Source organism: Chrysochloris asiatica, unplaced genomic scaffold (genome assembly GCF_000296735.1).
Source record: "Chrysochloris asiatica unplaced genomic scaffold, ChrAsi1.0 scaffold00007, whole genome shotgun sequence".
In the NCBI taxonomy this organism is placed as follows: Eukaryota; Metazoa; Chordata; class Mammalia; order Afrosoricida; family Chrysochloridae; genus Chrysochloris; species Chrysochloris asiatica.
Window position 1 is genome coordinate 37,297,770 of NW_006408525.1, and position 17,194 is coordinate 37,314,963.

The 17,194-nt window shown below is 48.1% G+C and overlaps 1 protein-coding gene across 1 annotated transcript in view; it reads right to left on the reverse strand.

The window, feature by feature from the left end:
• The window catches only part of PRKCA (protein kinase C, alpha), a 532,565-nt gene that overhangs the window by 2,504 nt on the left and 512,867 nt on the right, over positions 1-17,194 (reverse strand). The window contains exons 15-16 of the mRNA XM_006833598.1: positions 13,826-13,933; positions 12,152-12,292 (exon numbers count right to left, since the gene is read on the reverse strand). Of these exons, the coding sequence (XP_006833661.1) occupies positions 12,152-12,292; positions 13,826-13,933 (249 nt within the window). The remainder of the gene's footprint in view (positions 1-12,151; positions 12,293-13,825; positions 13,934-17,194) is intronic.

Sequence of the window (17,194 nt, forward strand, 5' to 3'; positions counted from 1 at the left end):
AACAACAACTGTGCTAACCGCAAGGTCAGCAGTTCAAACCCACCAGCCACTCTTGGAAACCCTATTTAGGGTCACAATGAGTCAGAACAGACTCAGTAACACACAACAACAAGAAGCAACTACTCATCCTTAAACTAAGGATTTCGGGACTGCAGTGACTGGTGGGTTTGTGTGCATTGCGTTCGGGGTGGGGCGGATGCAGGGGCTTGTGTGGGGCCCTTCAAATCATGCTATAGAGATCATACGGGCATTAGGCCTGCTCATCACGCTGATCTGCCTCTGCATGTGAGACAGCAAAGCTTGTCTTCCAATAGCCCACCTTTGCAGGCATGAAGGGTTTCAAAGCACAAGTCAACCGAGGCACACTTCTGCAATTCACACCACCCACATGCATAGGCCATTCGGAACCACTCAAAAAATCTCTTCAAGGAATAAGGGCACACTGCTTCTTCCCAGAAATTAAGCAGGAGTGTACTTGACTCACCAGTTAAAAAGACAAAAAACAAGCAAGCCATCAGGAACCACTTCCATTGGGGCACCACACTTGGATGCTACTGAGATGCTGATAACAGCGAGAGGAATTGCCCTTCTGTGGATATACCGAGTATGCAATGTCTGATTGCATACAAAGCCACTTGTAGTTTTCATGACTTGGGGTGGGGGTGGGGGGTGGAGGAGGCATCTAGGAGCCAGGGATGCTTCTACCCATCCTGCAATGCACAGGTTAACCTGTCACTCCTCCCACCTGGAGAAAGTGTTTTTCAATACAAAATGTCAGCGAAGCTGCTGCCGGCACAGCCCTGGGATATACCAAGATTGTACTGTGAGGTCAGTGTGCGGTCCAGACGAGGGAACTAGGTGGGGATGTGGAGAAGACAGGAGATGCTGCGGAAGAAGCCCAGGGTGGAAGCATCTAAAGTAAGCATTGTGGCCTCCCTGGGGTTGACTTTGAGAAGAAACCCCTCTAGGAACCTGATTAATCGACATTCATTGCCTGGAAGAATTCAACCTAATCTACTGAACATGCTCCCAGAGGCGGGGTGTGTCCTCCCCCAGGAAGAAGTCATCAGAACTTCCCTTGATACTCACCAATCAGACACAGATGAGCAAGAAGAGATTTCTGGGGAAAACAAAAGCAAAGACTGTGCAGCCCCTGAAGGTAAGCCATGGTGAAATGCTCTCTGTCCATCCACGGACACCTTCTGTCTAGCTCTGACTCACTGGTGTGTCCTGGGGAGGACTGTACAAGCCTGACCCGTTCCTTTCAGTGCCATGTTTGTGGTGGCCATCCATCATTTTCTACTGGAAAGTTTCAATGCCATGGCTTATGTGCCAAAGAAAAATATAAAGCAAACTATAAGAAGAGTTCCCCGGGACCATCTGAATGTGAACACTGAGAAGCCAGGGGATGGGGATCAAATTTGAAGGCTCCTCCAAGGAGCCCCTAAATATAGGAATACATGGAGACCAACAGGCTCACTGGTCATCCTTATGGTTTGACAGCAGCAGAGCAAAGGGAACAATTACAGAGGTCAGTGACATTTTGCTCTATAACCACATGGAACGGTATCTCAACTACAAGTCTCCAAGCTGCTCATCTCAGAAACACCTTCCTCTCTCTTCCCTGTAAATGTCTTTGGGATTTACCAGATCCCAAGAGGGAGAAATACCATGTTTAGCAAATGAAGGTCTTTCTCAAACCCACTCGCTCAGGTAGACAGACCTGAGATAAAAACTGACCTGGGGGAAAGAGGAAAAACTCTTTGAGTCCGTGAAATAGATTTGGAGATGTCAGCAGTGGAACAAGAAAGGGTTATGGGTAGAGTTGAGCTAGAGATAGGACAAAGACCCTGGAGAAGCTAGAGGCTGAATCTGAGGATCAGATGGTGTTCAAGATCAGAAGGACTTGTTAGTTGGAGGGAGGCCACTGTCTCACAAAAGAGGAAAAACATAGCTATCACAAGTTCAATATCTCATTTCCCCCAAGGATGCTCTCCTGATGCTTTGAAAATAAGTCTTCTACAGTTCTTAATAGAATTAGGCCCAGAAACAACCAATCTCCTCTAAGTCAAATTAGAGCAGATACTGAACTACTTATTTCTCAAGATGTTTGTGTGGACCTCCACCGACTGAAAAAAATACTGAAAACTAGAGGTCTTCTGATCCCTAAGAAAAAAGACAACAGCTTCAACAAGCTACTGCATTCTTAATACACAATGGTCTTCCTACCACCTGTAATCCAACCTTCACCAAAACTATGAGCTGGACAGGCAATGGGTCTCAGGCACCATCTTGAACCTGAGTTGGAAGCAAGAAGGGACACTTAGTGGTGCCTGTGGATGTCTGAATGAACAAATGAGTGAGTGAAAATTCAAGCTAGCCTAGCTGTGGTCATCCTCCCAACATTCCCCAGAAGTGAAGCAGGTTACTCCAGAAGGTACTGTGTGACAACAAGCAGCTCTGGGTTACCTGTGGCTTCAGAGGTTTAGGCAGCCCAACAACACACAACAGCTAAGTGGAGTGTTTCCCCTTAACTGTGTGTGCTCTGTCTTCTCCTGCAATGACCACTGACACACCACAACACTGGTGTGCAACAAAGATGGAGGAGAGGAGGAGGTGGCCCAAACCAGACTGGGCCAGTGTGTGAGCCTGGTAGAGTTCCTCCGGTCTCCTGAGATCAGACAAGGTCTGTATTCGCAGGGTGATGATACCCCAGGGAAGAAGGAGAGTGTGGTGCAGGGGATGGACCAGAAGGGAGGTCCAAGCTTCAGAGTACAGCTTTAGGCAACTCACTGCATGTCTTTCAGTTTGTTTCCACATCTGTAAAATGGGGACGACGCAAACACCTTGCAACGCTGTTTGTGAGGATCAAATGAGTTCGGTGTGTGAGATCCTGTTAAACGGTCAAGTAGGATGCCATCCAAAGATGCACCATGGATAGCAAGTGCTTGGCATGTAAGAAGCACCTGGCAAGGATTTGAGGGATGAAGGGATGCTATTCATAATCTACCTTCAGAGTCTGCCTCCCTTTTTCATCCCTGGATTCAAGAATTAACTCCTTGTTGTTCATGACATTCTTAGCCCATTTAGCAAAACCATCAGTTAATAAAATGAACCTGGAGAAAGCCGGCTTTGTGGGTGAAAATATTACAAAGCATGGAAGACGCTGACCCGGAAGGCAGAACCGTGACTCCGGGTGGGATTTGGGATCAGCGCTGCTTCCTCGTCCAGAGGCTGTGTGGCAAACAGTGCACCCCTCCAGCCCCTCTGGTGTGCTCTGTGTAAAGGGCTGTCAGGAAGGTTGGGAGTCTGCCCTGCAGAAGTGGACGGGGACCACTGAGGACAATAGGAGTTTGGGTCTCAATCCTGACCCTGTGCTCTGTGTCTCTAGTAAGGAAGTTAGAGTTGACATGAGCAAGTCAAAACTACTGCCATTAAAAACAAAAGCAAATCACAGCCCAAGAGCAGGAGAGCAGGGTAAATAGAGGGGAGACATGGAAGGCAGGGTATTGCTAGGATCTCATGTCCTAATGTGGGAGTGGATCTTAGTGCCACGCAGTGAACTAGTAGAGTGGGTCAGAACTAACACTACTCAGGTCTGTAGGCCGCTGACTCCCTTTCTACACTGCCCTCATTTTTAAGTGAAGTTCCCAACAAGCAGAAACGAGTTGGAACATTCTAGTACGGAAGCATCCAGTAGGGCTGTTGGGCCAGCAGCCGGGTAGGGTAGCTGCGGTGGGGAACCCTCAGCTACCCTAAAGATCAGCATGCTCAGGGGTGGGGCTTGCGTGCATGACCAGTACAAGCAGGGGCACACGGTTAAGGGGTGAAGAGTGAAGTTAGCTGGCTCATTTTGTCACCCGAGGTGCTGGAAATGTGCTCACCGAAGACCTGGATGCCCACTGAAGCCAGTGCGTTTTGGTACACACAGTCTGGAGAACAAGAATGCACAGAAGAGAGTGTTTGCAGACCAGTTCTGTTTCTGGCCTTGGAACTCAAGAGTTGGGAATGACGTGTAAAGAATGTCACAAACCCACGTGAGCTCTACCGTTGAGTGAGAGACATGAGGTGCAGAACAGAACCTAGGGCACACCTCACTCATGTACCCGCTTACATATGCACAGGACCTTCTGGAAGGCTACGGGAAAGACAGTGAATAACGGGGCTGGGGGCTGGGAGAGGAGCGATACTGTCTTGTTATTTCATACCCTGTGCTACTGCTTAACTGATATCACCACACACAGTATCTTTGCAATAATTTATATAAAAAAGGGATCAAAGACTGGTTTCACTCCTACATAGGAACCCTGGTGGTACAGTTGTTAAGTGCTCGGTGGCTAATCAAGAGGTCTGTGGTTCGAACCCATCAGCTGCTCTGCAGAAGAATGACGTGGCAGTTTGCTTCTGTTCAGGTTACAGCTGTGGCAAGCCTGTGGGCAGTCCTACTCTGTTCTGCCGGGTCGCTAAGAGACAGAATCGACTTGCAGGTAAGAGGCTTGGGTTTTCATTCCTGCCAACTTCACCTGTGGTGGGAGACTGGAGGGAGGAGGCAAGCTTTGGTTGCTCAGGTAAAATGAAGCATCACGGGCTCACCTAGAACATTATCTCAGGTCTGTTTCCAGGAGATTTGCTGATAGACACAGGTTACAGCCACCCGCTGAGCGTGTGAACTCTCTCTTGTAGGTGGGGTGAGGCCCATGGACGAGGGCGAGGGCCCAGGTGATTGTTCCTCGTGTGGCCTTCCCTTGATATTTCGAGGTTTTTCCAGAAGTCACTACTGTGACCATCATGTTGAGGGTCCTTCACTCCACCCTGGGACCCTGCGAGCGAGGTGAGCACACAGGCTCTGTCTTCATTTTGTCACTCGGTCCTGAAGCCCCCCGAGCTTATCACTGAGCTGCTGCTTCATACTAATGATCATTTCTCCAAACTTTTCTTTGAAGTAGAACATGAAGACTAGGAAACCTGCTTGCCTTGAACTACCCCAGTCAACGATGCTGTCTTAGACTGATTGAAAGGCTGGAAGCAAACTCAGATACATCATAATGTGACATATGCCAGTCTCCAAAGACTAGTTAGAGGTGGATGTTGTTGCAAAGCTCTGTCCCAGGCTTGAGATCTCGGGTTTAATGAGCATCTTGGATATACCAGTGCCGCACACAGGCCCAGAGAGGGAGCCCGCCTGCTGTCTGGGAGAAGTGATTAGCTGCAGCCCATGGTGCCTGTGGGACTGTATGGGTTAGACAACCACTTTAGGATCCTTCCTCTTACCTACAAGTAAGGTCCTAGAGCAATGGTTACAAGAGCCAAGTGCCATGGGATAGCTTTGCTTTTAGGAAATATAGTGGAGATTATATAGGTGTAAAGAGGTATTTGAACCTCGCTCCCCAGTAGTGTGACAGAAGAAAGGTCTGGTGATCTGCTTTTGTAAAGATTTCAGCCAAGAAACCTCTGTGTAAGTTTTACTCTGTAATACGTGGGGTTGCCAAGAATTGAATCGATAGCAACAGGTCTGGTTTGGGGAAGACGCTTTATATCTGCGACCGACGCTCAAAACGATTTAGAAAAAAATACGAGGGACCTTCAAAAAGCACACGGAAAAATTCCACAATTGTTTGCTTCCATTTTTCCACGTACATTTTGAAGCCCTCTCCCCTCTATGTGTCTGTGTGAGTCTGTAGGTAGATAAAGAATGAATGGTGAGGCAAACCTGGTGAACTTTTCACATTTGGGGAATCTAGGGAAAGCATGTGACACCATAGGATAAGCACTCAACCTTTGCAAGGTCGGCGGTTCAAACCTACCAGCTGCTCCTCATAAACCCTATACAGGGTCGCTATGAGTCAGAACCAACTCGACAGCACTTAACAACAACAACAAGGAAAACATAGCCAGGAATTTCTTATACCGCTTTTGTAATTCCTGTCTAAATCTGAAATTTGAAGTTATTTCAAAATTCAAGTCTTTTTTTTTTCTCCCTCTGATGAGCACCAGGTTGAACGGAGCATCAAACTCTCGATAAACCTGGGACACTGAGGCTTAAAGGACTTCAGACGAGTGGAAATCACCGCTCATAGCGTCTTCTCCTCGAAAGGCTCCGGCTCCAACTTTCAATGAATGTTCTTAGTCTCCCACTGTGGCTGCGAGGACGCATTGTCCTGAATACTGCCATCCTTTAAAGAAAAACCTTTTTGATACAATGATTACAGTAATTTCCCAAGAAAGGCTGCCTATGACAGCTCACCAGCCTGTTCCCAGAGCCTTCGGGGGCCTGTCTCTTGGTGTTAACGCTACACATGGATGTCTGTCTCTCTCATACCCACATTGGAACAGTGAGTGGCTTTGTGAACACGCTAGCCCACTCCTTGGTACCAGTGGGCAGAATTCACCAAGGAGAAACACTCCCAGTACTTGTATAAACTGAAGGACATTTTATTCACATGAGAAATAAATAAATCAGGAGAACGCCTACAACATCCATAACGGTACTGGGTCAGAACCTTGAGGTCGCCTGCGTGTCTTCAAGGGCATGCCATGGAGATGGAAACTGGGTCTTTTCATTTTCAGTTGAGGGAGGAAAGCAGGGCTATCTCTTGTCTTGAGTTTGCAGGTTGCTGGCCTCCTTGTCTGCTGTATCAGCTCCTTACTGGGCACAGCCCGCAGTTCAGTAATGTCAGTTTGGCAGGAAGGAGGATAACACGGAGAGTTTGGGAAAGTGAGGCCATTTCCACATGAAATGTTTGGGCAACTCACTCTGTGGTTGCCCAGTGGTAGCGGACCTCCAGCTCCTCAGGGAAGTCAGAGACTCTGCAACAATCTTTCACCGGAGGCTTGAAAATAAACAGTCAAACCAAGATGATGGACCTGTTGCTTCAAGTTCAGTGGTCTCCTGAAGCATCCAGCAGACAGCTGTCGGTCCCTGATGTGGCTGCTCATTGCTGTCATGTCGCCGACAATAGAATGAAAGGCTGCTCGGCTCCGCACCAGCCTCAGGGTCATCAATCAGCATGCTTAAACCCATGGCTGTGGCTACTGTGGCAACCCATCTCACTGATGGGTCCCCTGGTTTTTGGAGTCCTTTTCGAGCAACTGGTCTTCTCTGGCGATGTGTCTGCCTTAGTTCTCTAAGGCTGCTACAACAAAGATACCACAAGGGGGTGGTTTTGACAAACAGAAATGTATTACCTCACAGTTCAGGAGGCTAGACGTCTACATTCAGGGCACCGGCTCTGGAGAAATGTTCTTGTATCCTTTCAGCTTCTGTAAGCCCAGGATTCCTTAGAGATCTCCGTGTGTCTTAGCTTCAGTCTCTCCCTGGAATCGAAGAACTTCACGGTGTAGAGACCTCACGTCCAATGGACACACTCTAGATTCTTCTTTCTTGGTGGCAGTGGTGGCGGTATGCCATTAAGTTGATTCTGACTCATGTTGTTGTTGTTAAGTGCCGTCGAGTTGATTCTTGGATAGGTTTATGAGGCTGTAAATGTTTATGGGAGCAGAAAGCCTCATCTTTCTCCTGTGGAGTACCTGGTGGACTCGAACTGCTGACCTGGTAGTTAGCAGCCCAGTGTGTAAATGACTACGCTACCAGAGCTCCTCCTTGGTGGTAGCAGGTCCCTCTTTCTTTGCCCACTTTCCTCTCCTTTTATCTTTCTATGATGAGAGCTCTTGCAGACCACATCCACGAGGAAGCCTCCTTTTCAGGTGATTGGCTGCTTATAGCAGATCCCATCATGGAGGTGATGACATCGTACAAGATCTCATCATTGTGAGCCACTATATCTTAAGTGCCAAAGCACTGAGAATTATGGCCCAGTCAAGTTAACACAAAGCCATAACCATCAGAGTAAACAAGCCAAAGTCTTGTCACCCTAAGATGGATGTGTTGTTCTTCTGAGAGTCCACTGTATTCAACTGAAAGTCCCACCGATGGTGTTTCACATCATTGAAGGTTTGATTTCCTGGGAGCCGGAGGCTGAACTGCATCTGAACACAACTACCTGGCCTTAATGTGATCAATCCAGGGAAAGGGATTCACCAACTTTTACTGCAAAGGCATGAGGCAAAAAAGTGGACATATTTGTCAGCCAGCTCTATCAAGTGGTTCAAAGGAGACACTCCTCTCAGAAACAGGTTCACTGCATACCTTAATGAAACATCTCAGCGGCACTAGGTTTGTGCCATTGTTTTCTCAGCAGCCTTAGTTCGTTCGGCTTTGAAATGACAAAACTGCTGCCAAAGAAAACTCAGCTCTGTTTTTCACCTGCCAACTCTTTCGACTTCTCAATTCGCTCTGGGTCAGGGAGCTCCACTTTTCACCATGAACATGGGGAAATTACGTCCTAGAAGACTTTTCACACAAAGCTGGTTGGCATTCACTGGGTGGACCTTGTTGCCTTGCTTACATTTGACTTGCGTTACTCTCTTCTCTTGGGAATGTTCTCCTCCAGCACTGGAACTGTTCTTGGTGTGTGACTTTTCAGTTCCATCATGGCACCACGGGAGTTAGGGTCCTTTTAGGAAAAATGTCCTCTCATCTGAGATGACCCCGTCTGCACTGGGCACCAGCATAGGGTAGGGAGCTGAGTTCCCAGGCATCATGGAACTTCCTCATTCATCTCTTTGTCCTAGGCTTCTTTGGCTTTGTGGTCAGATATCTGTCACTCACTCTGGGGCTACTTGGTTCTAATTTTTAAATATATATATACTTTATTGTGTTTTTGGTGAAGATTTATACGTCAGTTTAGGTTTTCATTCAAACACTTCGATGCAAATTGTTCAGTGACACTGGTTACATTCTTCACAGTATGTGAAAATTCTCATAATTTCCATTCTGGTTGCTCTGTTTCATTTAATCTAGTTTCCCTGTCCCCTTACTTTCTCATCTTTGTTTTAAAGTAATTATTGACTATCTGGTCTAATATAGGGTTTAAAAGAAAAAAAAAGTACTCACAGGTGATATTTTTTATTTTGTGAACCGATTTGTTACTTAGCTAGAAGGTGACCTCAGGGGCTAGCTTTGGTTCAAAGTTTAAACAGTACTATAGGGCAATGTGCCAGACTGCAAAGCTGTTTGAACTGCAAGGTTGGTGGTTCAAACTCACCAGCTACTCCTCGGAAACCTCATACAGGGTCGCTATGGGTCGGAACTGACTTGACAGCAGTTCACAACAACAACATAGGGCAATAATCTCAGGGACTCCTCCAGTCTCAACTGTCCCAACAGGATTCTTTTAAGACTCTGAAGCTTTGTCTTGTACTCTTCTCTCCATCGTAAGGACTCTCCATTGTGACCCTGAACAATCAGTAGTGGGAGCTGGGCACTGTCTAGTTCTTCTGGTCTCAGGCTAGAGGCGGCCCGTGCTTCATAGAGACTATTTGTCCTGTAGACTTGTTTCTTCTTTGAGTCTTTGATTTTCCTTTCTCTTCTCCTCTGGGTTAGTAGAGACCACCAGGTGTATCGTTCACTTCGTCTTCACCAGTGTCCCCCCTCTCCTCCCTAGCCCCGCCCCTCTGTCCAGCCTTCTGTCTACTTTTTCTCTACTTCCTCTTTTGTGTGTAGGTTCTCTGGCAGAACTTGGACTTTTGCTTGAAAGGTCTTATTATGATCAGACCCTTCCCTTCTGGCTGGAGCTCTCACCATGCTGACTTTTTGTGAGAAATCGGCTTTTTAAACAACTATTTTATTGTATTTTTGGTGAAAATATATACATTAAAACACACTTCCATCCAGCACTTTGTACACAGCCTGCTCGGTACCACTGGGGACATTTTTCAGTTTATATCAACCTTCTCATTACTTACGTTCCACTCCAGTTCACATCGTCTCATCTATGCTTCACAGTAACTTGCCCATTTGGCTTCATATGGATCATTTTCAAAGAATGCAAAGCTGACATTCTTTTTCAGTTAAAGTGCTATTTAGTTTAAAAGTGATTTCAGGGGATGGTTGTGCTTCAGAGCTTAAAGGGTATTTTAGGGCATTAGTCTCAGAGATTCTTCCAGTCTCCATGGGTCCAGTGAGTTTGGATCTTTACGACTGTGAAGTTCTGTTCCACATTTCCCCCCCTTTCAGTTAGGCTCCATCTAGCGTGTCCCTGATCAAGAAACTCTGCAAGGGTAGCTGGGCACCATCTAGTTCTTCTGGTCTCAAAGTGGAGGAGGCAGTAGTTTACGGAGACAATTAGTCCTGTAGATGGTTCCTTCTCTGATTCTTGGGCTTCCTTGTTTCTCTTTTGCTCCAGACAACTACAGGCACATATCTGTGTCTCAGATCACAGAAGCCTCCATTTCAGGGCCTGGGTTCCCTATTCCCACTTCTCTGCCTGTGAGCTCAGGCGTTAGGGGTAGGGAGGTTCAAAGTCATAAGGAAACAAACTAGCAGCACTCCAGGAGTAAAGAAATCAATGTGCTCCCTGTCTGCACAGACGTGACTCTGTTCCCAGGGACCTGAATAGTCCACAGAGAATGCCATCTCTCCTGCCGCAGGGGTGCCTCTTGTCCCTACAGCCAAGCTCAGGGTCACGGTATCCACAGAAAGTGGGAGACTCCTCAAATGCACAATTTCTTCAGAAAATCAGGTGGGGATCAAGAAGAAAGTCATCTCTTCTTCCTTGGACAGTGACAAGGAAAGGCATTTTACTTATTCTTAGAGCAGGGTCAGGCTGTGCCTCTATGTGGTTCCTGTGAAGAAACAGCCCGAGCTAGAAGGCTACAGTCAGCCCTCTATTATTTGAATGCAAGGAAGCTAAAAAGTAGAAAAGGTCAAAGGAAGAAAAAAAAGAAAGTCCCTAATAGAACTTTCTGCTAAGACTCTGTGCCCCCTAGGTTTATAACCAGACCACAGGGATCACACAAGAGCCCCCAGAAGTGGCCCCCTGGCCTGGCTAACGAGAAGGTGGAGATTCCAGGTACAAACAGCCCTGTCTGAAATGATGACTCAGGAGGAAGCCAACTGACCTGATTCATTTCAGGGTTTCTTCAGTTTGTGCTAAAAATATCTTGGATAAAGAAAACCGAGTGGCTCACCACCAGCTGCTTTGTTCTTGGAGTGGAGGACATGCGGACAGTTGATAGGATCACTGCTCCAAGAATAAAGCCACGTGCTTCCCAGCCAGGCACCTCTGCTGCCTGGGAGTGTCCCTGTCAGAGGACACAGATCTGGGCCAAAACCACACAGCGGATGATTCTGGAACCGACTGTGGGACGGAGCAGCTCTCCTTGCAGCCTGGGGATCAAGGGCTCTGCTGGTGACTAGCCAATCCTGTCAGAGGTGGTGACTGAGCCAACAGGAATGAGACCACCCGTGACTTAGAAACGGCATGCAAGGTACAGCAGTCTCCCCTGGTGCACAGCCAAGTGGCAGGTGGTTGAGTGAGGAGAGTACATCTCAGCAGATCTCAGTTTACCTCTAGAGATGTAAACACTGAGAAAGGCAGACACTGGCTGCCAGCGACCAGCCATCTGACTGCCATCACGGAGTAGCAACTGAGGAGGGACACACACTCCAGGACCCGACTGCTGGGGTTTGAATCCTTGCTGTTGTTGTGTCCTTGGGAAAGTTACTCAGTCCCTCTGCGCCATCTCTGGGGACAACAGTAGCTAGCTCCCAGGGTTCTTGTAAGGATTAAATGCATTGGTAGGATCTGTAAAGCACTGAGGATAGTACCTGGCACTGTGTTTGTTAAGTGCATGAAAATGACGAGCATCACATAGAAAGAGTCAAAAGAAACGTAGCAATGTTAGAAGTGGTGGCAGACATATTTGTGTCCATTTCCAGCAAGGGTGACAGTCAGGGCCTGCCCATAAGTGGGCTGAGATTCAGGTCATGCTCCCTGGCAGCTGTCAGAAGGCTGGGGACAGACATGAAGCCCAAGTCCCTCCAAGTCTTCTGGACAAGGGAGTACAGCTCTGAACCCCAAACAGACCAGACCCGCCCTCTCCTCCACATCATTTTGGGGTGTACACTGCAGCCGCTCACACTACTGGGTGGTCCCCCCTCCCTGGCTCTCCAAAGGCAGCAGAAAGTCTGGTGGCCAAGATCCCAGACCCAGGAGTGAGGGCAAGACTGGCGTCTTCATCCCACAGAGGCCAAAGGGAAAGGATGGGTGGGACATCTCCAGGCTGGGGAAGGACACCTCTGCCTACTTACCACTTTGGGCTTGAATGGTGGCTGGATCTCTCGGTTCTCCAGTTTCTCCCAGTCGATCCTCCGGAAGAAGGCGTGCTCTCTCACATCCCTCTCCCCCTCAAGGCCACAGCCCAGCCTCTTGGCGGGGTGTTTGGTCATCAGCTAGACAATGAGAGGGGAAACCAGAAGGCTGGGTATAATGACTTTCCAGAGGATAAGGCCCTCCCTGGCCGGTTGGGCCACCGCACCACCGTGTGTGGGCCTTGGGGAGACATCCAATTGGTTTGTGGTTTTTTAAGTTGAAGCCATACCACAGCTGTGACGCTGACAAGTTCGGAACTTCCTATGGGATTTTCCTGATAAGGCAACAGGGCCGCAATCTGGACCCATGGCCAAAGATGAAAGAATTTACACAGGCACTTTTGTGCACCTGTGTCTGACAGCTGCCAGTTCTGGTCAAAAGACAAGCTCAAAAAACCATATGCTTTGAAAGTGTCATTGTCCATAAAGATGCTGACCAGCTTCTGGTGTTTCTTTACTGCCTGGACCAAAATATTATCAATAAATGTTCATGGATTAGAAAAATAAAGACAAGAAAGTTGTTGGTGTTCAGTACCGTGGTGTCGGTTTCGACTCATAGTGACCCTGCACAGGATTTCCGAGGCTGTAAATATTTACAGGAGCAGAAAGTCTCATCTTTCTTCCGCGGAACAACTGGTAGTTTCGAACTGCTGACCTTGAAGTTAGCAGCCCAATTCGTAACCACTACGCACCCAGAGGGGACTAGTTAATTTCAATATTCCTAGACTCCTAGTGTGGCGCTGTAGGCTCAGCACTGGACAGCAAACCACAAGGTCAACAGTTCAAACCCACCAGCTGCTCCTTGGAAACCCTATACAGGGTTGCTGTGAGTTGGAGCTGACTCAACAGCACTTAACAACAACAACTATAGGATCACTGACACACACCATTAGCTAAACTCTTGGTTGCTAACCAAAAAGTTGGTGGGTCAAACCCATTCAATGGTTCTGTGGCAGAAACCAGGCAATCTGCTCCCATAGAGGTCACAGCTGAAAAAGTCCTACTAGGCGGTTCTATTGTCACATGGGGTCGCTATGAGTCAAAATTCACTCAACGACACCCAATAATAACTCTAGAACTGGAGCCTCTGGGTGGTGCGAACAGTTAAGCACTTGGCTACTGACCAAAAGGTTAGTGTCTTGGATCCACCTACAGGTCCCTTGGAAGAAAGGCCTGGCGAGCCACTTCCCCAAAAATCAGCCACTGAGAACCGCATGGAGCAGTTCTACGCTGACACACACAGTGCTCCCATGAGTCAGAGTAGACTCAGTGGTAGCTGGCTTTCTCCAGGTCTACCGGGAGTCCTGGGACTTGAATCCACGTCCCTACATCTTTGCTTCTCTCTCTTCGGCCCTCCTGTCACCAACACACGCTAATCCTCAGTGGGTGAAGAGCCGTGGGTGACAGGGACTTGTGGCATTCCTGTCATCTTCCTTCAAAGTGTGAGGAAGGGATTTTCACCCCGTTCCACCAGGTCAGCGGTTCAAACTTACCAACCACTCCTTGGAAACGTGATACGGGGTCAGTATGAGTCAGAACCGACTCGACGGCACTTAACCACCACCGTCACATCCCCCTGGTCCATAATCAGAGCAGAAATGCAAGTGTACTCACTCCTTTGCAGATAGACACTGCCTCTTTGGACAAGGATTTTGGATAGGAAACGTTATGCTCCATTATTGACTGGAAGAGTTCATCTTCATCTTCACCATCAAAGGGAGGCTGTTCCGGAGAAGAGCAAGATGGGAAGAGATTTAAGTAGAGACATTCACAAACAGGCCCCTGAAATTTAGCACTGAGAAACAGACCTATCTGTGCACTTGTGGGTTTATTTGATTATCTTTAATTAGCTTGGAGGTTGTGTATGTTTCGTTTTGTTCCCTCAGTCCCTTTAATTATCTTGCCCTGGGCAGCCCAAATAATCTTCAGAGGAAATGCTTTTGAGTAATGCTTTTAATGATTTACAAATGAATTACTCCATTAATCTTACAATTATGTGCTAAAAATCTAATTAAGATCCAGTTCAGTTACCAATGGCTTTGTGTTCAGAAGGTGCACTGAGGTGGGGACTGCTAATGATCTTTGAATTTTGATCAAGGAGTGAAGCGGACACTCCCGTCCCAGGAATCCAGCTCTGGGCCTTTCCGACTGAACAAGGAACTGCTGTTGCTAGAGAGAGGGTAGGGTGGTGCCTAGTGGTGGCAGGTGATGGGCATTTAGCTTCCACTGGACACTTGTCTTGAGTTTACAATTCTAGGATGTGTGTGGGCACTGAGGGGGTGGGGTGGGGTGATGGCTGGAAGGTCTGGGGTACACCTACCACCTCTTTGCTCCATAGCTACAGGCAAGTGATTTCCCCTGTAAAAGGCAGTTCTTTCATTGTAAAGGTGGGGGTTCTGGCTGTTTTGCACTATTTCCAGTAGGTGCCCCATGGTGGGCATGTAATGGTACTATTAGAGCTCTTACCGGGGGAGGCATTGGCTGGGGGGCACTGCAGGAGTCCCCTAGGGGGAAAGGCTGGGCTCTGGATGCCAACTTTGAGCTTCTTCTACCTACACATCTTAAATCCTCAGGGATCTGTTGGATTACCTGTTATTCTAGCCAGTACTAGGAGGGTTTATGGGATATCTTTATGATGCTTGCCTTTGGCTGATCTCACCTGGTAGCACAGTGGCTAAGTACTCGGCTGCTAACTGAAAAGTTGCCAGTTTGAACCTAGCAGCTGCTCCAAGGGAACCAGAGGTGGCAGTCAGCTTTCATCAACATGACAGCCTTGGAAACCCCAGGGGACAGTTCTACTCTGTCCCAGATGATTGCTGTGGGTCAGAATTGACTCCATGGCAGTGAGTTAGTGGGGAAGCTTGGACTTAGGGTGAAGAAGGGGAACCAGGGATCAGCCTGGGTATAGAATCCTCCATGTTTAGTTTCCCTTAGGTCCTCCATCTCGTGGAAATGGTAAGCCACAGACTTACGAGGTTAGGGTTTAGAAAGTGTCACTGTTTGGCTTAAACTTAAGATACATCATGGGTCAAAGAAAACGGTGCTGCGTCAATAGGCTACCAGCTCTCAGCAAACTTTCCCCTAAATGAGAAAGGGCAGTTGACCCAAGTAGATTCCATTCCCATCCATCACTCCCAAATCATGCCAACCTGTTCATCTGATATCCCGAGACCCAGCTCTATTCCTCCAGCCCTGAGGGGAGTCTCCCTGGTACCACATCCACCTGAGGGAAGATGCCATCTAGAAAGAACACTACCTTGGGACCAGGGAGGTATAGGAGAGGGTGACTGGAGCCACTAAAAACACTGGTTTTGCCTAGAAATAGAAATCAACAGGTTTCTTCCCTGGCTGTGGGTGCCTGGTATAAAATCCTTGTTGTTAGGTGCCCTGTGTAGGGTTTCCGAGGCAACTGAAATCTTTGCAGGAGCAGAAAGCCTCTTCTTTCTCCTGTAAAGCAGCTAGTGGGCTCAAACCGCTGATTTTGTGGATTTTAGGTTGGTGTTTCTCCTACAGAGCCCTTAGTGTGGTGGGAGCGCAGGTGAGTGAAGAGAGCTGCGCTTGGGCTGTGAACTGATCCACATGAGCAGAAACATAGCACACTGGGATGCCCATGATGCAGGCTGGCTGAGAGCCAACACCCTCTGGGACGTGCAGAAATGGCCCCATCTCTGTAGGAAGGGGCAGGCCTTATTTCCACCTCCAGAGGGCAGAGCAGGACACGAGGGGTGGGATGGGGGTGAGGGTGCACCACCCTGCTGCTGTTCCTGGCACATCTCTGCTCCACATCCTATGACCTACTGCTTCTGGACACCTGTTACACTGGCATCCAATAGGCATCTCCTTTCCCCTAATAAGTGATCCATACATCCGCTGTGTTGTCATAACAAAAACAAATGTGGGTGTGATTTCTGTTGAGAGCCAGGAGTGCCCTCCACTCTGGATTCGCTTTGTGGGCACACTCTATGGTGTGGATGGGGCCCTGGAGGGAAGCAGGGCAGAGGAGTGGGCCTCTTTGTCAGGACCGGCTTTGTGATTTGCAGGTCCCAGTGAGAAATGAAAATGCATGGTTCCTTGTCCCAATCTGACTAGTAATTTCAAGATGGTAGGAACAGAGCAGTGAGCAGGGAACCAGCCAGACTGGGGGTGTAGGTGGGGGGACTCTGTTAAACAGTCACAATGGCACAGAGAGGCTAACCCACCCCTGGTGACACTCAAGTATGAGCAGCAGGAATGGTCATCATATCCCAAGACAAAGGCCTCAGAGAAACTTCCTCCCAAGAGAAATTCAGGTGAATGTTCTCCTGGAATCTTCTCATCTGCAGATGTCTGGTTGGCGCAGCTGCAGCCTGGCCTGACTCTCACACAGAAAACAAGGGGATGTTTAGGGGATGTCCCATGAAGGGCGTGGGTCTACGCCGTCATCTCATGTTAAGGGGATGTTTAGGGGATGTCCTATGAAGGGCGTGGGCCTACGCCGTCATCTCATGTTAGACCATCTCATGGCACTGGAATCAGCTTTGTATAGACGAGTTGCCCCCATATATGCTTATTTCTGAAATGAAAACTTTCGCGTCAGCAATTGTTCCTGTTGCTAAGTGCTGTCGAGTCAGTTCTGACTCATACCAACACTGTACAGGGTTTCCAAGGAGTGGCTGGTGGGTTTGAACTTCCATTAGCATTCCAATGCTTAACCTACAGTGGTCAGATCCTGTTTACTGTGGGTCAAAGGAGGGCTTTTACCACAAAGCCTCCCAGGGTCCCTTCTGAAGGCAGGACACCTGGATCTGGACACACCTCGCAGAGTATTCCTGGGCATGTTAATTCTACATTCCTGGGTCAGAAAGTTCTGCCTCAGCCCCCTCTGGATATGTGTGTTAACAGAGATGAAGACAGCACACACTCTAAAGGCTCTGAATGCTGCATAAAGTAAGCTGTTCAAACTAATGTGAATCATTACACTTGGGGGTTGGAAGAATCTATTGT